Genomic DNA, 22538 nt, shown 5'->3' with positions numbered 1-22538 from the left:
AGACATCTTGCTATTTATCCAAACAAATCCACTCTTGCCTTCAAATGCAAATAATTAAAAGAAAGACTAAAACTTTTATCAGGAGAATCAGATTTTTCTTATATTATCAAACAATTTTTTAGGCAAGTAATACTACAAAAATTTTGACAGTTCACTATGAATGTTCAAGAAGAATAAAGGATGTGCAACATATCCCAGCCTTTACCTTGCTGAACAGGTATTTAAGGCCTGGGGTTTGTCTGCTGCCAAACTTTGGAGCCAGCTGGAAATAGCTGTGATTGGCAGAAGGCAGCCCCTGGCTGCTCTGGCTCTGCCCAGCCTGCAGGTCCATAATCAGATGTCCACTGTTATTTGATCACTTCTGCCCAAGGATGCTCCTTCTGGAGATGAAGGGCAGCAATGTGCTGTGTAGGAGCTTAGTTCTCCAACACCCGGTTCTCTTAAACCTCCACCTGAACTATTGGCTGAGGAGGGGGGTTGTGCAGACAGGCATTGGACATTGGAAGTGCCATTCAGTGTGAATTTCCAAGAACCAGAGCAAAGTCAGAAGCTATTGCTGGTGGCACCTTCAGCAATGAGGAGTTTCCTAAGCTCAGTATGCACAAGAGCCAAGTACACACGGCTTCAGATGCTGGGTCATGCTATCTGCCACATTTCTTATGTCTATACCCACTTCAAGACTTCAGGGACTTTTTCCCTCCAGCTTGGATGTTATCAGCCAGGACTTCAAGGCAAGTCTGAGTAGGGCATCAACGTGAATGTGCAGTTGCTCTGCAATGGCAAAAACCTCACATGTAGTCACAGCTCTCATTAAATGTTATCAGTATGTTTAAAAGTCTGCTATCAACTTTAAGTACAATATGGACTGATTATAATTCATTCTGAGAGCCTCATTCTCAATTGTATGTCTTTTCTTTACTCTGGAAGTCTTACAGGCATCCCTAAAGTGCATGTAGGTTTATTTCCTTGCCACTTCAGTGATCCTTATTCTGCCAGAGGGAGCTATATGAAACAGAAGGAGGACTTAAGTGCCTTTTAGCAATGCTGTGACAAAGGTCAAAGCACTTGGAAGCACTGCTAAAAATGACAGAGTAAAGCATTATGCTTTTCAATGTTAAGCTCCATGCCTACACCATCTGGTAGAAAGAAAGATCAGTCTTAATATCCCCAGGGCTGTTCTCCTACGTTTTGCTTGTTATGCTCTTTAATTCCCAGATTTAATTACAGATGAGAGAATTATCATACCTAAATTAAAGCCTGTGAGAGCAGAACATAGGAAGAAACTCTAAATTAGTCTAGACACACTAGTACTAAAAAAGAAACCTTGGAAATGATAATTACTCATGCTAGAATTATCTAGTATTGCTCAAGCTGGAACTGGGGATTATTATTCACTGTGAAGTAACATAAGACATAATATTGACCAAGTATTGCTCCATATATCTTCTGTGACATGTTCATATCAAGGAATGATTGTGTCAAACATAGATGTTTGGAAAACAGCAACATGCCTCATTCCAAGGGGCAGGGGGGTACATGATGCATATCACATGTTCTCTTTGATTGAGGTAATCCTTATATTTTTCAGGCTTTATCAAAATCATATAGCTGAATAGAAAAAATTTCCTCTAAAATGGAAAAAAAAAAGCAAAACAACCCAGAAATTCAGTCTAAGATAACCTCTCCCCAAATTAGACATTTTTTCTGTGCTGTGTTCTTGACAAACATTATACCACTTGGACAAAGGTTTGACCCCATATCAGGGCATCCTGTATTCCATAAGTTCTCTTTCAGTCTCTCAAGGTGAAACTTTGGCCATGCATATTGTAGTCCTAATCCTTACTTTGTAATAGATAACCTTTTCAGAGAAGTTCTAGGGACAGGCTTTCAAAGTAATTTAAAGATGCACAGAGTTTTAGCTGGCATTCTCCCCATGTGTGAGAATGCATCCTCCAATTTGCTCAATAACTTTATGAAATTTGTTACTCAGTGATCTATAAATGGGATGTCTGTTGAAAGTTAGTGGAATATGTTAATTTTTATTTTGTCCCTTATCAGTTTTAACTAGACTCATAAACGGATTTCTCTTTGTATTAGTAGAGTCTAAAAACCTTATCTTTTCCACATCATAAACACTAAGCAAAAGTTATCAGTCTGAGTTTTATGCAAACTGTAGGCACTGGTTATTTGCTTGGATAGCCTCAGGATCATTCAGACACATAATATTTTAATTTCCTGATATTGACACTCTACAGCACTCAGGAGCTATGAAGTGAGAAAAATTGCAGTACAGGTATTTAAGGAGCTGGCTGCCATGTGTCTAATAGTTTATTAGATATCACTTCATTAAAAAGCAGCACGTTTAGTGAAGTTAAAATTTATTTAATGATCTGACAGATTGGTACCATCTGTAGCATGTAATTTATCGGCATAGTCTGTACTGAAAAATGTATACAACAATGTATACAACCAACCACTCAAACAATCTAGTATAAATTTTTATGTATGATTGAAAAGGAAAATCCATTCCTAAAAAAAGAAAAAAGGTCTCTTTTTGTCTCCTTTTGCAATAATTATCTTCAGGGAAGATACAGCATCAAAAATTTATTGTACAGTATTTGGGCATATACTTTATTATTTTGCATGATATGAGAAATCATAAAACTTATCTTTTTCCAGATACAGAATAACCAAACAGTAATTCTGTTCATCTGCATAAGAAATCCAGTCATTTTATACACAGATCTTTCCATGAGCTTTAATTAACCTAATTTTTAATTTGCTACACCTCTGATCTTCCAATGACATGGATGCTTCTTTTATTCCATGGTTTTTACTTCTAAAAGCCAGTGTTACAGTCTAGCTCCTATTAATTGATCTTTAATGTGGCCAGAGCTCATCTGATAATGAAATGCTTGCTTGTAATAAATGCTGCCTGCTAAACAAGTGAGCTGTGTGACTGAAAGATGCATCAGACAAGGTCAGAGTTTTACTATTGCCCTTTTTCTCTCCTGTTTATGTGTTAATGCCAGATCACACCAATGAGCTGTGTCATTTAATTATAATTTCTAGCGTTCTAAAAACACCACAAAATAAGTAAGACTCACTCAAAGTCTTGTCCTTACAACATGAAAAGTGACCACTCACGTGATTACTCTTGGTTCTTCACAATACATTCATGCATTAGCTATAGAAGTGAGGCTGATTTCAAAAGACAGATCTGTAATCAATAAGCTTATGTTGTGGAGCTATGGGCTGTACATTGTAATTGTGGTAAAAAAAATACATTCCCTTATTTTGATTCAGCTTGATTCTGAATACAATAACCCCTCCTCTCAGTCACTAAGATAAATAAGTTGTTTCAAAAGCCACTGGATTGTACTACTATGGTAACTCACTGAACCAGTGAAATAATAATTGTGTGTCTGACATTACACATAAATGTTTGATTTTCTCTCCAAAATACAGTACTGATATCCTTAATCTTTTTCTCAAATATCTACCCATGTCAAAGAGAAAATCAATTTTCTCTAACCTTGCAGAATTAGATCTACTGATTTGTCAAGTGAGATTATATTCTGCTTGATTTTATTTCATTAATTTTGCCTTCCAAGTCATGATCTTTAAACTGAACATTAATAATAAAAATCAGAGTAGGTGTCACTTCTTATGAAAAGTCACGTATTCTAGAAAGGACCTAAAACAAAACTGATGTGCAAAAGTGCAAAAAACTGTGTCCAGATGCTCATAGTGCACATCAAATCTCACTGTGCATGCTTTGAAAATTCTGAAATGCAATAAATGTGCTCACATGACTTGATGAATTGAAATCTAAATTTGAAAGTCATATCCATCTACTAAGGCAACGCTTTTTCTTTAAATGTGAATCTACATGAAATCCACTTAAAAACAGGTTTGATTTTCTTCAAGCTGGTTTGTACGATCTGCTTTAGAAAGCTGACACTCATATTTTCACACTGTCTTAGCCCTTCAGAAGACAACCTGCATACTTTAAAATATTCATGGTGAAAACATTCACATGTTTTTTTCACAAAAACATTTAAGTTTTGACCTTGTCACATTGTATATGAAAAATAAAATCTGGCCACATTTGAGGTCTTATTCATTGTCCTTTTTTAGGTACAGTGCAGGGTCTCACTGGTATGAGACAATGCCTCAGCAATGAGTTCTTGTTAGTAGAGCTATTTATTGATTATATTAAGTGAGCTCATAATTTTTTAAAAGTTAAAACATTAAATACTTCAATTCCAGGAAGAATTATTTTGTTTCCTAGAAAAGTTAACATGTCTTAAACTTCTCCAACTCAAAGAATCTACTTTTTCATAGTGAATATTTACATGGAGAATCCTTGATTTGGAACCCATCCTGTGGGGCTTTCCCCCCCCATTTTTACAATACTGTAATCACACACTAAGAAGGTCCTAAAATTTGTGTCATGCACTATAGCTGTTTGTAGGAAAGAGACACCAGACTATTGCCCAGTCTCCAGACAGGATATTTAGGAATGTAGTTGCCAGAAGGAAGGCAATGTGTCTTGTCATGTCTAGAACTGGTTCTCTGACTTTCAGTTCAGCTCTGTGCAGTAAACAAACTTGAATGTCAGACAAATAGAGAGCCTGATATTTTACACCATGTGGGAAAATCCCTCCCAGGATTACACCAGGGTCAAATCCTTCCCTGCTCAGTTTGAAGGGGAGCTGTGCCTTTCCAGTAGCTCTTGAAACTCAAGACTTCAAACTTTTTATAGTCATCTCTGTTTTATAGTAATCTCTATAAATAGAATTATATTAATTTTTGAGGTTTTTTGAATTATTAAATTGAAAAAAGAAACTTTTATCTATTTTAATATTTACCATTATTTTATCAGAGATCAATCTTGCACTTGCTTTCTCATCCCTTCCATTTTAAAAAAATCTGAACAAGAAGTAATTTTAGATTTTGTTAACAATATTAATGTTTCTGTTTCCCGAAATCTCTGAGAATCTGATAATTCTCAAAAAACTTCATATAGTTGCTTAGATCACTTTTCTCTTCCCACATTGAGCTGACACTACTACATTCTTCAATTGACAATATCTTGGTATGTCATGTGCACTTAAAAAAAAAATCAATAATGAAAAATAATTTTTATGTCAAATCCATTGCCCTTCCGTACATACATACAGAAGCTCAAACTGAGGAATTTAAGCTTTAAAGTTTCACTACACCTCAGTTTTCATAATTCTTATTTTCACATATTCCAGAATGCTGTCTTTCTTGTGTTCAACCTGATAAAACCTTAAAGTATTTGTTTCTCTTCGAGCTACTCCTAAGTTTACACTTAGAGGAAAGCAAAAGTTGCTCTTTTATTATTGCAGTGCTATTGATCAAAGGCCTAATTTAAAAGATCTCTTTCATCATAAATGGTGGTTATTCCCATGGTTTTTGCACCTCACACCCACCATACCACCACATCCATAAATTCCAGCATCTTTCTTACACTTTTGATTCATGCCTTTGTATGTTCTAGGTTTCAAAGTTTGGCTGTTACAGGAAAGGCTCATGGCATTCAGGATTATACAGCCTGTAAACAGCAAGAAGCTTAGAATTTTGCCTTATCTTGACAACAGCCATCACAAAATTCAAACCAGATGAAACAGCGACCATTTGTGTAGTATACATATCCTGGGGATATGAGCACTACTTAGTGTTCATGACAATACAGGCACTGCAATAAATTACCTTTTGATTAACTAGAAATGTGATAAATTATACCTGCACTAGAGTAGTTTAAGTAACCTTTGAAATTTTTAAAAGCTTTCAAGCAGAGTAAATAAGCATTTAATTGGGCCATTTAGGATGCATATTACTGACAATTTGCTGTCATTTCAACCTCAACCAAAAAAAAGAAATTGTTCATGAGGTAACTTCACTAACTAAATAAACTGGATGGCACTGGAAAACTCACAGGCTTTTTCTGTGTTTTTTCCTTTAAGCAGTAAAGAACAGAGAGTGTTGACACAGTCTAGTTCATCGTCATACCATCTAATTCTGGGCTAACCTTGAAAAATTATTGGTGCCCAACACAAACACCCTTGTAGCTTCTATCTTGTCTTTGGGACCCTCTGGTACATTCTGCTGCTGCCTGAATGACTTCTGAACTCCTATTGATCGGCTCCCCCAGCTCTTATCTCGGTGTTGCACTGACACTTGCCATGCCCTTTACAGCACAACTTGGATTTTATTGCAGGCTGCCCTGTCAGATGTGCTCATTCTCTAAGGAGGAAAACAATTGTTTGCCAATGCCAAGAGCATCACCTGCTGTTGGATGAGAAATCAGCAGTCCTTTTTCCTGAGGAGTAAGCTTAATCCCTACTTAATCTTTCAGGGTAACTGAGCTGAATATGCAGATCAGGACTGAGGAATCAGACCATATAACTCACGCTTTACTGCTACATTTTATAAAATTTTGCCATGTGGACATTGCAGTTTATGTGTTGGGATTTCTAGTGTCACTTTGACACAGAGAAAGCAGAATATTTTGAGTTTGGGTCTGTATATTTTTCTCAAATAGCATAAGAAGGATTAGTCCATACAACAAAAAACTTCTGAAAGACTGATTAAAAGCAATCCTTCCCAGGGTTTACAAATCACCATTAAATATAATTTCCTAAAGAAAAACAGATCCGTAAATTGATATACAAGATACTTTAAGTCTGAGTTTAGAATAACATCTAGGAACATTACACTTTAATCATTATGCATAAAAATGATAGAAATAAATTCATCATCAAGAAACTGGAGTATGTACATGATATTTTATAATTTAGGAATATTTCTTCTTCCATCAGAATTTGACTATAAAATAGCACTTTCTAAGAGATCAGGTTGATTTTACAGCTCCTGTTTACTTGCTTAAAACCAGATACTTACAGTTTCCTGAGGATATACGAAGATCAATCTTTCCTTAAAATATAGAAGGAATCAAAGTATTGATTAGTATCTGCAGCTCTGAATCACCAGAATGACAACTTTGAGTCTTCCTTTCTTCCTTTCTCCATTTCTTCTCTTCTAAATTCAGATGGCTATGAGCTATTTCTACACCTAGCAATGCTTTCTGTGATTTAATTCCCATGTATGTTTATATATACATGCTGTGTCACAGACTCCCTGGGTGAAATAACACTCGTGGGGAAAAAAGCAGGAAGCTATTTTGATAAACTCCTTTGTGCTGCTAAAATTTGGAAAGATAATGTATAGAATAAGTTTAATTATTGAAAAAAACATGGAAATATAAGGAGAAAAAGTATTTGACAATGTGTGCCACATAAAATTTAAACTTTAAAACAAAAACAATTTCAATTCAGGAGCAGAATTCTTTTTGTTAATTCCTGCAGTAAATGATCAGAGAGAACTAAGTCCAGAATTAATACTGGCTTCTTTTAAACCATATTGCTATCATGTTGAGATTTCATTTTTATGGATTGGGTACAAATTGCTAATAGACAGATGTTTCTGTTGCTTCAATTTGATGCAAAAGAAGTTATTCACAACCCTAAATACTTTGATACAAAGAATTTGTATCAAATAGTTAAACTAATCCTCTTTAGGAATAATAAAATTAATTGATTCTCGTACAATAAATTCATAGTGTGAACAATTAACACAGGTTTCAGAAAATTACTTTACATATTTCTCTCCACTAGAGGTCTCTAGAGAAATGCAATAAACTCTTCAGAACAGTAGATACCTTAGATTTTGCTTCTTGATAATATTTGCATGTCCTGGAAGAAGAAAATCAACATGTGTTCTTTTCTTATTCCAGGTATTTCTTTGGATATACTCTTTCTGCTTTAGGTAATAATTATTCCTATTACTGTGATAGTAATTCAAATCCATTCAATGTTTTAATCAATTTTATAGTTAGATATTTAACATTTATAATTAGAACTTCAACATCACATCACTTAGGAAATATAATAGCACAAAGCATTTAGCAGAAGGAAGGAAAAAAACTAAGGTGGCAGCATGGTTTACCTCTGCATTTACTATTTTTGGCTAATGCTTGCCTCATTAGATATAGTATAATGATGTCACCAGGCTTGTTATTAAGTGTTGGACTATAGCCTACTGTACTCAATGCAGAGAACAAACGGGATTCTCTGAGATTTGAGGTAGGGTCACTAATCAGAAAACTGGAAAACTGGAAAGAAAAATGGTTGCCCTCTCAGATTGCTCCATCATTAACTGTGGTGGATAGCTCTGTAAACAAGAGCTCAGTGCATATAGCAGCATTAATTGCTACTTTTTTTTTGGCGCTACATTGTAGGTGTGGAAGAGAAGAGCGTGAGCTATGCTGAGATCTCAGAGATGAGGGATGGACTCCTGACAAGACAGGTTACTGGGACAGTTCTGGGACTTTCTGAAGTTTTCCAAGTTAATTTTAGAGTGTATCTTCTGATTTTTTTTCACCTTTAAATTGAGAACTGCAAAGACTACTCAGCTAACGCAAATCAGCAGCTTGAAATATCACAGCTAGGCACTTAAGAGGTGATATTTCTCAGAGTATTTCTTTCTATGAAGACCAGAAAGAAATTAAAAGCTCTGAGAGGAATAAGAGCACAGTACTGATATTCTCCTAAGGTTTGTACTATGAAATCAGAGAGTTGACCCATCACCTCCATCAGTGGATCTGTCACTGAGGTTTCAGGCATGGAGTACGTACATCAAGAGCTGCTGACACTTCCATGAGCTATCTTGACTTTTTGCAAGTTGGGTATATAGAGGTCATGATAGAACAGAAGCCCACATACCATTTAACCAAATGTCTCTGCTCTTAATCTTAGAAACCATGAAGTGTTATGCAAACACATCTATATAAATGGCAGAATTTTTTCCTTGGCATGAAAATTTCAAACTTCTGGATTGCAGTCAACACACCAGTTGCCCCTGGAGCCTTAAGACTATCCTTTCATAGGAGACTGGAGCCTGTCACTTCTGCCTCAGTTTCCTCAGTTACAGCTCAGAATGAGATTTTCCATTTCCATTACATTTTCCAAGAGGCTTTGAAGGACTGACTAATAAGTACAGAAAGGTACACATGCAAATGTTCAGATACTCTGTGATTTTGACATGATAAGTAATCATATATTACATAAAGTCTGAATGAAAGCATTATGTAACAGTACTTGTTATCATTAGAATTAAATTGAATATTTAAATTAATACTGCATTTGATTGAGTGACTACTTCATAATCAGAATATGTGTTAATACAGCTTTTTTTTTCTCAGGACAAAAATGTTATTTCAGGTTATTGGCAAGTGTATTTGTAACTTTCATCAACTTCACTAGTTAAACAGCTCATAGCTGATAACTGTGAGGACATGGAAAACAAAGGAAAGCAATGCAGTTCTTATGGGAACAGACAACATCTTCCTCTGGGTTTGAATAAAACCACACGCAGTGATCATGACCTCTGGATGCCTCAGTGTTATAAATACTAAACCATAAGTCAAAGTCTAAACTTCTCAAACTCTCTCTGTTGTTGTGTCAGCAGAATAAAATGTTAAGCCTTCTGTAATAAGGAAAAAATTAATCAATTGGGGATTAAAAGAAATTATTTATATGGTTAATTAGGGTACTGATTTAGGTTACTGAGGCTGGCAGCAGAAGCTGTTTGCTGTTCTAAGGGGGGTGGTACAAAGTTTCAGGTTGATCCTCTGGTTCCCTCCCACCACCTTCTAGCATGTATATAAATTGTCAGCTCTCCAGACCCTTTGCCAGTTCTCTCTTCTAGACTTGCCAGAAGCAACAGAGGACTAAAGATGAAGATCTTTTTCTTATTCACCTTTTTGCCTTTTTTGTTGTCTGCTTTTGAACAAGCAGCTGCTTCTGCTCACTATGACAAGATTTTAACTCACAGTCGAATAAGGGCACGCAACCAGGGGTAAGTAACTGGCTTTTATTTCTAATTTAAAAGGAAGCTTGTAAATCTTTATTCTCCCCTTTCTTCTAGCATTATATTACATGTCATTTTTCACTATGAATTTTTACTGTCCTTCAAGTAGAATTTTCTTTTAAAATTCATTTTACAAGAATTGTTACAGAATAAAAAGCTTTACACAGAATTTTAAAAGGAGACAGAATACTGTTAAACTTCATAAAATGGAAAGAAATCTAAAATCACCACTTCTCAATGTATAAAATGCGATTCAAAATCACCAAAATTAATTTCAGTTTGTAAGTATTGTAATGGGAGATCAGAAATTTTTTATGTGTTTTCAAACTTTTGCAGAGTTGATAGCTATCCACAGTGTTTGCTCTCATTATTCCATCCTGATGAAAACCATTAACTATTTAAATGTTTTCTAATGTGGGAATATATACTGGGAATCCTTTGTGAAACTTCTGTTCCCACTAGAGCAATGCAGCAAGCTGCTCAGCAGGGCTTCCAAAAGGCAACGCTTACAAGCCAGTCTGCTTGGAGACATGGAAATAATTTAAACAGCTGGTGTCAGGAAAGCACATGTGCCTAAAGATATTTTCCTCTAGACTTCTTAAGCAAAAAACATTCTGTGAATAAGAATTGTTTACCATCCTATCTTCCCACTGCCTGCTACACACACACGCTTTTCAATTTTTTTTAGCTTTTCAAATAAAGAAGCGCACTAGCCTCCCAGTGATGTAAAGGATATATTCTAACTTCTGAGCTGATTAATTTTTTTAATTGCAGAAGTATAAAAATAAGGGATGAAATGCCCTTGCTCTATGGAATTTGACCATAAGAAATTCATCTTTGTACACCACCATGCCAAGGAACATGCATTCCTCCTCTGAAGCCTGTGACTCCTTTTATTTACATGCCAATTTACCCTTTGGTCCCCAGTAATTCCCAGAATGTTTATTTAGGTGCCTGCGGTACTCAAAATGGTTGGTAATCAAAATAGCTGATTGATTTACAGAGGACAGGGCTTCCTTCTATATAAAGAACAAGGAACTTTTCTTCCCGATCTCCCCATGACCTGCAGCTGCACAGATGTGTAAAAGACAAAAACTTTAATGAAAAGAGCATCATGATGTTCACTGGTCCCCAGTGTCTGGTAACTCACTTCACAGGGGGAAGGGAAAATGGATATCGAGACTTGCCTGGGCACAGCTGGTGATCACTGCCTATCAGACACACAGGGTCAAACCAGAGTGAAGGGGAAGCTCCTGTCGCTGCAGGGAGGGTGGACTTGCCAAGGAATCCAGCTGGGCAGCCCCAAGAACTTGCACTGTGGCTACTTCAAAACACACCTGTCCTGGGAAATGAAGCCAGATGTTAATTTGTTACTCAACAGGAAAACTATTTTCCACTATTTCATATAAAATTTTTCATGTATGAAAACTTCTTTTTACCATGTTTCTCACTGCACCCATAGCCCAAATGTCTGTGCTCTTCAGCAAGTTATGGGAACAAAAAAGAAATACTTCAGCACTTGCAGAAACTGGTACCAGCAATCCATCTGTGGAAAGAAAGCGTAAGTATGCTCTGCTTCCAAACTGTTCTCTATTGACTGAGCTAATAAAAAGTACGATTAGAAAACTCCTCTTCTCACAGACAAACTGTTCATAGTTTATGTCAGAATCTTTACTTCTCCTCCAGGTGGCATTGCAATACTGACTTCCCCTTTCCTTCTCTGGGCACACTGCAAGTCATCCAAAATACTTCACCTTTTCAGTAAAGTCTGCCATACTACTGACAACTTTGGCACTAAATTTTATTCTACCACAGACACATTGGGAAGAAAGGTATTTCCTGAAAATGGTTAGAGTGGAACTTGAATATTCTCACAGGCAGTTTTGGAAAGCAACCTACTTCTGTGGTTTTATTCCTAGATAGATGTCATGTCTTCCCATGAAATAAAGTCTGCTCTCAGAATGAATCTGAGGGAATTCATTACTTTTCAAAGCTCCAGAAGCAGTGATGGATAACTTCATGCATTAGCAAAAGTAGTTTGAAACAATAGGCAGTTTAGACTCATCAAACTGAAGTCACATCTAGACTTTGTTCTCCTCATGACCAGAATTTGGAGGAATGTTAGCTGTAAAATATTTCAGAAATCCTGTGCAAGGCCTCAAGAAGTCTAATACAGCCAACCAGAGTAGGACACTGAGCAGTGGGGCTGGGTGGGTTTGGTCATGACAGTGTACACAAAATTATCACCGGCTCTTCCCCTTCCTTTTTGACCCCTCTACCATTGTACAAGCACTCACAGAGCAGGGCTAGGTGAGAAAAAGAATCTATGTGAGAATATGTTGAGTCATAGAACTCCTGAGGGTTGTTTAAAGGGTTTCTGTGGTTATAGTAAAGCAACTGTTGTAACTTAGTCTTAGCCATTAATGAGTTTTATACTCTGCATACTAAACCCAGAAACACAGACAAAACTTAAGATACTTCTCCAATAAGAATGCTAATCCAAAGGACAACAGCTCATCTCATGTCAATATCTCCATGTTAAAAAGTCCTCCCTAACTTATGTCTATAAAATGTTGAAAGTTTTTATTATGTTCAATTCCCATTTACAATGGAAGTGTAACATACAAATTTCCTAAATCAGCATTTGTTGGAACAAAAGTCTTTCCACTGTTTCTCAGCAGTATTTTATCTCCATGCCAGCAAGAAGTAGAAACAGATGAGTCACAGAGCTGATTTGAATAAACTGAAAACTGGCTCTATTAGCCAAGAATAACAAGGATTAAGGTAGTGCTGTTCTGTCTTTTTCCTTTGGAATATACTCCTTTGGATGAGGTCAGGACAATGTTGTACTTAAAAAAACACCCAAAAATCAACAAACAAACAAACCAAAACAAAAACAACAACAAAGAACAAAGACAAAGAAACAAATCCCAACAAAACCTCAAGAATACATAATTGGTTTCTTAGCTGAATAATTGATTTCTTCCTTCTTTTGGCCACAGGCTTATATTGAACCAGTAGGGATGCACATGAGGATAATTTCTGGTCTGGCCTGAGGTGGCATTTCCCCTGTGTGCTCTGCCTACACACAGGTGGTACTGAGGAACTGCGTCTTGCACCAAATTTTATCTGGTTCTGACTTTCGTGAGGGATGATGCTTCATATAAACCTCTTTTCTCCCATCCCATCTTTCTTACATTTTGAGCACAGCTAAATAACCTTCTAACTGCAGAAAACTGTAAAGGAATATGAATCATGTAAGTAGGAACTTGTTAACTGAAAAGAAGCCTGGGCTGTGCATAACAAGATACGTGGTAAAAAAAGTCACTGATCTTGTAATGCTTGGCTGAAGAAGCATTTTTTTCTTACCTATGTTCTTCAGCCAATTTTCTGTCTTTTATTAATTGTATCATTGTTGGATGTAGTATGAGGATTATCTTGCCATGTCTTAATCTATGCTTATAACTCAGCTGCTTCTTTCCTTTTTCCAAATGCTAATTAAACTGCAATCTTTCATAGCTTCCCATGGGATGAGGGGGAAATATTTTCTATTCCAAGGGAGGAAAAAAATATTTTCTCATGACAAAGCAGTTCACACAATTAGGAGAACATTTTAATTCCTATTTTGCTACATTTTTTTTAACAGATAATCAGATTATTATGTTTTTGTTATTAGCTTCTGGCAAGGATGCAAGAAGGACTAAGAGTAAAAGGTTTATCATTAGATTAAAAATCTGCAGCCCATGCTATCCATGCATTCCCAAGAAACAGTCTTTAATGAATTGCTTTACAGGAAGAGATGTACTAAAAGAACTGTACAAATACTTTCAATAAATGGCTTCACAGTTGAAAATATGCACATGGCAGAAGGATGAATATGTCCTGTTCATTTATGCCTATGAAGGAATGGACAAAAAATATTTTCATAGCATAGAGAAATAAAAGACAGTGTTTAAAAAAGAAATAATTTTCACCACCTCTGTCCGATTGCTGTCTTTTATGGAATAATAATCCTCACTTTTCCAATCATGCTGTTCATTATAATTTTTCTTCCAGTCTACGTTATTTTAAAATCTCTTTAAGTAGTTTGGATGTTGAAGATATTAAGTCCAACTTTTCATTTGAGTATTCTGTTCATTTTAATGTGGTTGTGATTAACTTTTTGTCAGCTTCAAATTATGAAACATGAGAAAAATGTACTCAGCTGTCATCAAAGATTCTGCAAATTGAAAATGAACTGTTGTGGTTAAAGGCCCAGTAAAAAGCTCAGGGAATGAGTGTTCAGAACTTTTGAATTGCCAACATCAGCCACATCTATAAAAATCAATATATTGTGTAAAACAGTAATGTCATTATGGTGTACAATATGCTGTACATTGTAAGATAATTTGAAAAATAACATCTGAAATTTTATGTATCATATTTCTTCCAAGGAGCCAAAATTACTTCAGTGATAACTTTAGTGAATTTGCATTTTCCTGTAAAAGAGGAGGATTTTTCAAACAGGTCAATGATAGAACTCTTATTTCTGTTTAAAATTAAGAAGACACTATATCTTATAAGAAACAGTGTTAAAATGAACATTATATTATGGGATCATCATTCAGCCCTGTTTTTCTGTTATGTGTAGCTTATGTGTATTTGAGAATTAGAGTATTGTTATATAACATTTCCTGGCCCTTGGCAATGCTAAAGTCTCTGTGTGCTGTGATGACAAACTTTTTAAACCCTGGGTTTGGTTTCTTGTATTCTGGTTTTCATCCTTACTTACTACATTTACTTGTGAACTTTCCCTTGAGTCCATCCATCCATTTCTTAGTGACTTCCTTCTCTGGAACCAGTTTTATGCCTGTTCTTAATTAGTTCTCTCCTTCATTCCTGAGCTTCTTCAAATTCTTCCTTGGAAAACAGAGGCTCTCTTATCCCACTTTTTATCTCCATACAATGCACAGGACCTTCTCTGAAATACTTGTCAATTCCTATAACCAGTATGTAGGTGACCTCATGTAATTCTGTCATTTTAATTTCTATTTTGTTAATTTAAATTTGTCTTTTTCCTTCACAAACCTGTGACCAGGATTTTATTTTAATGATGTCAGTCATTCTTTAAATTCAAAAACTTTACATTCAGTAAAATATGACAAATTTGTAATCAATACAAAAAGGGCTGAATGACAAAAAAAGGCTGAGATGCTGGAGATTATGTTCTAGCAATGAAAAATTGATAATAGAAATAAAATTAGACTTAGCTAAAATTAGTTTATTTCTCCTGTATATTATTTAATGGTGCATTTGTCTGAATCCATAGAACTGTCCTATATGAGTGCTGTCCTGGCTATATGAAGATGGATGGTACAAGAGGATGTCCTGCAGGTATAAGCTTATTTTCTTATAGATAAGTTGGCATATGGAAAGAATTAAAATTACAGCAGAGTTTCAAGGGTGATCAGCATGAGACATGATTGCCTCTTTTTAAGAAGTACAGCCTAAGAATGTACAGCTTCATTTGCATGCAGCAAGCACAATTAAAAATTACCTAGCGCTGAATTTGATCATAAAGTTTAGGTTGAAATTCCCAATTCCTTCCAGATTCTGGATTGGTGAGAATTGATAGTGTCTTCAGTTCCCAAAGCTGCCAAAGAAGAGCTTTAATTCCTATTCCCATCAGATCCAAGACTAGTCTGAGGCATATCAATGTGGTCAGAAAGCCAGGACCCAGGGTGGAGCATATCTAAATTTTGTATTTTCCTTTTTCTGAAAAACTTGAATCTAATTACCTAAAGAGTCTTATAGCCTTTATCAAAGGAGGAGTGCAAATGAAGACAGAAATTCTTCATCTCCCCTATTTATGCTATTCTGCTTTGTAAAAACAAAACTAATTGCAGCAGAAAAGAGTAGTATGAGAAGAAATACATTTCATCGTTTTTGATGCCTGTAACTGAGATAATCCTTTTGTGTTCAATAATGCAGAGTTCAGTTTGTTCAGATAAACTAATCTTCCTTCAGATGCTGACATTAGGATCACGCATTAGAATCACCTGTTCTTCTCAATAACCATAAAAAGAGCCAAGAACTATTAGATTGTATGCAAATATCTCACGTGTAGATGCCTAAAATTGAGAGAGATGAATGCTGTTCTCATGTAGCCATGTTTTAACTGTGAGACTATAGCCATTCTTACTCGCTGGATGAATCAGTATAGGCATAAACCAGACACTGGAAGAAGAGTAAGAGGCCTCACAGAAAGAATTCTGGTCCATCATGACTGAATGAACCCATTAAACTGAAGTTTTTGTGGGATAGCCTCCCTCCTTCATGTTGGGTTGACACAAAATACAATAGATCTAAAGGAAACTTTACAATATTCAGTATTGTTTGATCTAATTTTTCATTAAGAAAATCACAAAAAGCAACAGCAAGCAGATGTGCTAAGATGATTTTTGAGTATTTTGACAATGAAATTTTTAACCTAAACATATTTTTTAATTCTGACTTTAACAGTTTCAGAACTATTATGCATCCAAAAGACAGAAAGAAAATTGGTTGTGATAAACTGAAGAGTTTACAGTGTTCTTTCCTCGTGTTTATTTTAGTTGCTCCAATTGATCATGTATATGGTACCCTTGGTATTGTGGGAGCTACCACCACACAGCGCTACTCTGACATGTCAAAGCTGAGACAAGAGATTGAGGGACGAGGATCTTTCACTTTCTTTGCACCAAGCAATGAAGCCTGGGACCAGTTAGATTCAGTAAGTGTGTGTGTGTGTCTGTGTGCATGTGCGCAAGTTAAACATTTTAGCTGAAGCAGCTAGTGTGGGACAATTAGATTGGAAACAATGTCGAGTTTTAGACATACAAGGACATAATACAGGTAATAATGAAATAATCTACATGTTTAATGTACATTTCTGAAGCTAGAGAAGCTGGGTTTACTTTCAGGAGTACTAAGCAACTGTAATTGCTTCTTACTTAAGCACTTGCATGACACATATTAGTATTGTTAATTTATTTAACATAGTTTCCTAGGGAATCTCCTAGGAATTTCAGCAGCTGCATGATGTATGGCTGTACACTGTCAGAAATTCAGGTGTCCTTCTTTTAGTAATGATTTTAGTGGAATAAACATTGAATTAAAGATCCTCCAATGATTTGACTGTGATGAAGACTCATCTTCCATTTGTGAGCAAATCAGACTTAAAGATGATTTAAGTAGAGTCAGATTTATAGGCATCAAAGTCGTCTTCCCCAACAGATGCTGAGTATATGTTGAAAGCACATACTAAGGTAAAACAATACATAAATTTTTCTGAGGGGCAGGAGGTTTTGAAGCTTGTAATTAATTAAATTCCTTTTCTTCTTCAGGAAACCCACAGGAATTTGGTTGACAATGTAAATATTGAACTGTATAATTCTCTCCACCACCACATGTTAAACAAGCGCATGTTGACAAAAGATCTTAAGAATGGCATGACCCTGGTGTCTATGTATAATGGCCAGAAATTGTTTATTAACCATTATCCCAATGGGGTAAGTCAATTCTCTTTTTTCCCCCTTATACATTTATTTACTTGATGCCTTTATTTCCTTATATAACTAAGAAAATACATTATCAAAAATTTACCATACGCCAAGTCAGCTGCCACTGACAAAAATAAATATTCTCTTGAAGAATTTTTGTCTGCTCTGTAGACTAATCACTAAGATAGGATGAGTAAAGATTGTAATGTTTCAAAATCAAAGTGCCAAAGAAAGTGAACTTTCTTCATAAAAGACAAAGTCTTTTGTGTTCAAAATACATTATCATAATAAATTTGACAGAAAAATCTACTATTAATTTTTTTTTTTATAAATAATATTAAAGCAGTTCTTTTATTTGAATTTGAGTCCATGATAGGAGAATTGAAAGTTGTAGGAAGAACACATCCATTATTTGCCTAGGCAAAAAAAAAATTATAAATGCTAGAAACCTCCCAGTTAAGTCACTCATCTTTGTTGTCTTAAATGCATCAAAATATTTATTTGTCTACAGGTGTTATTGCTAAAAAGAACCAGTACAATCAACATATTAGCCAGATAAGAAATCAGAATAATTGCAGTAAGAAATTAAACATGAATATGAAATCAATGTCACCTGAATAAAACTGCTGCCATCTTTCCAGAAGCTTAGTCAAACTTTCAATCTTAAAAGACTTTACTTCATATTTTGAAAAAAATAATTGGAATTACAGCAGTGAATACACAATTTACAGTACCTACATTGCCAGTCCGTGAGAGTCAGGTTCCAAGATTGTGATCAAATTAGTGTTTAATCTTCTACTACTTGATTCTTCAAATATAGGTTGTTACTGTTAACTGCGCCAGGATCATCCATGGCAACCAAATTGCTACCAATGGTGTTGTCCACGTCATTGATCGTGTCCTGACTTCTGTGGCAAATACCATTCAAGATTTCATTGAATTTGAGGATGAGCTTTCATCATTTAGAGTAAGTGGACAAAAATAAAAACTCTTCTGTTTATTTAAGGAGGGTTTTTTTTATTCCTTTTTTATTTGTTTACAATACCTGGAAGTAAGAGGCGTTAGCTCAGTAAGAGGAAAAATAAATTAATTAAATTAAGAGCTTCAGGTAATATTGCAAGCCTAGCTATTTTAAAAGGCAACATCAATAGGATGGAATGTGCCCTTGTACCTAAAAAGTGTCTTCTCTTCAAGCACTGAGAAAATAAAATGTGAGCATGAAGTTACAGAGTCTGGTGCTAGATAAATAAGAACAATTTCAAAATGGATAAATAAAAATGGTAAAGACACCAAATAAATTTCAGAACCCAACTCATACAGTCAGTAGATACACATAAGAAGGATTTTTCTTGCATAGAGGAAGCATGATTAAAAAATTGTCCAAGTTTCTAATTTTTCCATCTTCTGAAAAATGTGTCTGCACGTGTAATGGGATTTCATGCTGCATATTTTAAAAAATATACCATTTCTTTGCAGATAACTGTTGTTCTTTTCCATCTTCCATTTCCTTAATAAATACAAAAAGGTATTTTAAATCGAGAGGCATGAAGGTGGAGAAGATCCTCTGAATCCCTCAAATCGAGTTCATGACAGTTACAGGCAGCCACAATATTTAATATCTTTAAAAAAACTTAATATAAAAACCAATACTTTCTGGTTTTCAGTTTAAAAACATTCCTCTGTAGATTTTTATTTTTTCATCTTTCTATGACATTCATTATCTCTCTTTTTAAAACACTGATCTCAGTCTAGCATCCAAGTATCTGCAGGCATGAGGTAAAATTAGGCAAATAATGTATTTTGGTAATATTTCAAATAATCTGCATTAAAAGAAAAAATTATATTTTAGGCTCCTGCCATTACATCAGGTGTCATGGATATTCTTGGAAGACCTGGTCATTACACAATCTTTGCTCCTACTAATGAAGCTTTTGAGAAACTTCCAAGGGGAGTTTTAGAAAGAATCATGAGTGACAAGGTGGCCTCTGAAGGTATTTAAACTTTTTTGCAAATGAGAAATATGTATGAGTTGATCAGGAGGCAGAAAATGCATTATCCTTATAGCTCTGGAATGAAGCACCTCTGCTTTCATGTGCGTAGGAGGAGTTATTTCTTCTGTCTCTAACTTTTCCACTTGCCTAAGGATAGAAAGTCATTGAAAACTTAATCTCCAAAACAGTTTAAAGGGAACTGTGAAAATATAAGCACATTGACTTTCTAATAGTTCAGCTGCATAGGTCTGATAGACATTCCTGTCCCTAGAAATCCAGGGCTATCTGAATATTGAATTCTCCATACTTTTGCATAGGCTATGGAGTTTTGTACTCATAGGTCCTTTTGGACCATATCATATGCAGTGACAAGCAGATTGTAGCATAACCAATACATTTTTAATAATATAAGGGATGCCAAATAGCTTTAATCAAAAATGTGATTTAGAGACCTACAGTATCATTAAATTTAAATAAAGTATCCGTGAGTGAAATTAATTTAAAATAGTGTATGTAAATTATACATATATGTATATGTGTCCAAACACCTACATCTGTTAAATTCCTGCTCTTTTCTCTGCAGCTCTTGTGAAGTTCCATATATTAAATACTCTCCAGTGCTCTGAAGCCATCACAGGGGGAGCTGTCTATGAAACCTTGGAAGGAAACACTGTTGAAGTTGGATGTGATGGTGAAAGTCTGACTGTGAATGGAGTGAAAATGGTGAAACGCAAAGATATTGTGAGAAGCAATGGCGTTATCCACCTCATTGATCAAGTGCTAATTCCTGATTCTGGTCAGTGATGTGCATGGAAAACTGAAGATATTTTCAATAACCTTATCCAGATTCCCTCAGATATATAGTTCTGGATAAGCATGGAGAATCCAAAACAGGAATAGGAAGATATTGTGTGTTCAAATGCCTTTTCTTAATTCTTTATTTGCAGCCAAACAAGTCATTGAGCTTGGGGGTGCTCAGCAGACTACATTTACGGACCTGGTGGCACAGCTAGGGCTGGCATCTTCTCTAAGGCCAGAAGGCCAATACACTCTCCTGGCACCTCTGAATGGTGCTTTCTCAGGTTAGTAGCCTTAAAAGATTGTCAAAATAAACAAGCATATATATGACAGTTTTCCAAATAACCCCCAGTACTTGTTCTAAGTCTCACTGCAAGAGCATCACAGAGAAATAGAACAACTTCATCCTTTCAGATTTCTACCTTGTAGAAATAAAAAACAAGCCTAACCACCACACTGTACAACTTGTTTTCACTCATATCATTTGCTAATGAAAATAGTAGCACTAACATAAGATACAAAATATACACAGAAAGATTGTAGGAATGGAAAGATATTAATAAACTGCCAGTTTCCTTAGTCTTACATTACTTCCATTAGATTCAAAACTTATTTATTCTCAGAAAATGTATGCAGTAGTTTCATTCCAGCCAACAGCTAAGTACCACACATCCACTTGATCACTCCCCTCTTTCCCTCACTCTGGGATGGGGAGGATAATCAGGGGGAAAAAATGTAATAAAACCTCATAGGCTTAGATAAGAACAATTTGATAACTTTAACAAAGTAAAATGATAATAATATTAATAATATTAATAGAATACTAATAAATACTAATAAATACTAATACTAATACTAATACTAATACTAATACTAATACTAATGCTAATGCTAATGCTAAAAATAATAATTTTTTAAAGTATGATTAAAGCCTAAGAGAAACAGGTGATGCATCATACAATTACCCTGACCTATGCCCAGCCATTGACTGACATCTCCCAGGTTCCCTCAGTTTATATACTGAGCAAAACATTCTATGGTATGGAATATCCCTCTGGCACGTTTGAGTTACCTGTCCTGGACATGATCCTTCCAGCCTCTCGTGCACTGGCCACTCACAGAGCATGAGACACTGAGATGTCCTTGGCTCGAGGTGAGCACTGCTCAGCAACAACCAAAATATCAGTGTGTTATCAACATTATACTCATACTAAACCCAAAAGACAGCACTGTGAAAATATACCTGCTGAGAGGAATTTTACTCTATCCCAGTTAAACTCAGGAAATACAAGAAAGTTATTATTTCTCAGTACATCAAAGCAGAGGGAGACTGATGTAAATATACCTTAAAACAGGTGTTTGTATATTTGTAGAGGTGACTGCATGGATATCTTGCCTTCTCTCAAAGAATTAGATTGTAGTCTTACTACTAAGGAAGAAAATTTGGGTAGATTTTAGGTGCACATGTGGAAAGGACTAGTTCTAATACAAAATACAGCAGTAATTCAGAAGATGGAGCAGGCCCACCTTTAAACCATCAGACATATTAGTTATAGTAATTAATCATGGCTGTGTCAATAGCTCTTGACTGAATTTGAGGAATGGTCAAAACAACTTGTCTTTTGTATACACAGACCTGTCCATGCTTTAATTCAAGCATTTCAAAGAAAGATTCAGTATTTCCAGATTCTTTTGACTATATTTGGATAAAAACTCAATATATAAATTACTATACATGAATATCTAATTTGCTTTGTAGATGACACCTTAAGGCTGGATCAACGTCTTCTTAAAAGAATCCTGCAGAATCACATTATAAAAGTGAAAGTTGGGCTCAATGAACTGTACAATGGACAAGAGCTGGAAACAATTGGAGGAAAACTACTTAGAGTCTTCGTGTATCGCACAGTAAGTGAATGAGTCTTTCTAAAAATATTCTTCCAGCTACGAAAATGGAAGTTAATAGAAGGCAAAGCTGAATGAAACCCCAACATTTACCATTATGACTATCTATCAAAAATCCTTCAACTTTTAAGATAGCAAAAAATAAAAATCTGATCTTGATCTGAGCTTTGTCTGTGTGGAGAGCTCTGGGAAAATGCAACAAAATTTAAAAGTGGGTGTTTAGTTAGTTACAAATTTTTAAAACTTGTTTTTAAAACTAATTAAAAACATTCTCAAGGGAAAACACACACAAAAATCAAGTGTTAGAATATTTGCACCATGATATTTTATTATAGATTTTGCAATTTCTGCTTACTCAAGCAAT

General features: G+C 35.3%; 1 protein-coding gene across 17 annotated transcripts in view; it reads left to right on the top strand.

Moving 5' to 3' along the window:
• Positions 1 to 9757: 9757 nt before the first annotated feature.
• Positions 9758 to 22538, top strand: part of POSTN (periostin) — a 31114-nt gene continuing 18333 nt past the window's right edge. For all 17 annotated transcript variants that reach the window (XM_014264012.3, XM_026790681.2, XM_074535371.1 and 14 more), the window contains exons 1-10: positions 9758 to 9948; positions 11423 to 11521; positions 15269 to 15333; positions 16554 to 16711; positions 17325 to 17489; positions 18301 to 18447; positions 19330 to 19471; positions 20055 to 20267; positions 20419 to 20553; positions 22029 to 22177. In XM_014264012.3, the coding sequence (XP_014119487.2) occupies positions 9827 to 9948; positions 11423 to 11521; positions 15269 to 15333; positions 16554 to 16711; positions 17325 to 17489; positions 18301 to 18447; positions 19330 to 19471; positions 20055 to 20267; positions 20419 to 20553; positions 22029 to 22177 (1395 nt within the window). In that variant the 5' untranslated portion in view covers positions 9758 to 9826. The remainder of the gene's footprint in view (positions 9949 to 11422; positions 11522 to 15268; positions 15334 to 16553; positions 16712 to 17324; positions 17490 to 18300; positions 18448 to 19329; positions 19472 to 20054; positions 20268 to 20418; positions 20554 to 22028; positions 22178 to 22538) is intronic.

The sequence above is a fragment of the Zonotrichia albicollis genome, chromosome 2 (assembly GCF_047830755.1).
Source record: "Zonotrichia albicollis isolate bZonAlb1 chromosome 2, bZonAlb1.hap1, whole genome shotgun sequence".
Lineage (NCBI taxonomy): Eukaryota > Metazoa > Chordata > Aves > Passeriformes > Passerellidae > Zonotrichia > Zonotrichia albicollis.
The sequence above is the reverse complement of the archived record's forward strand: the minus strand, read 5'-3'. Positions and strand labels throughout refer to the sequence as shown.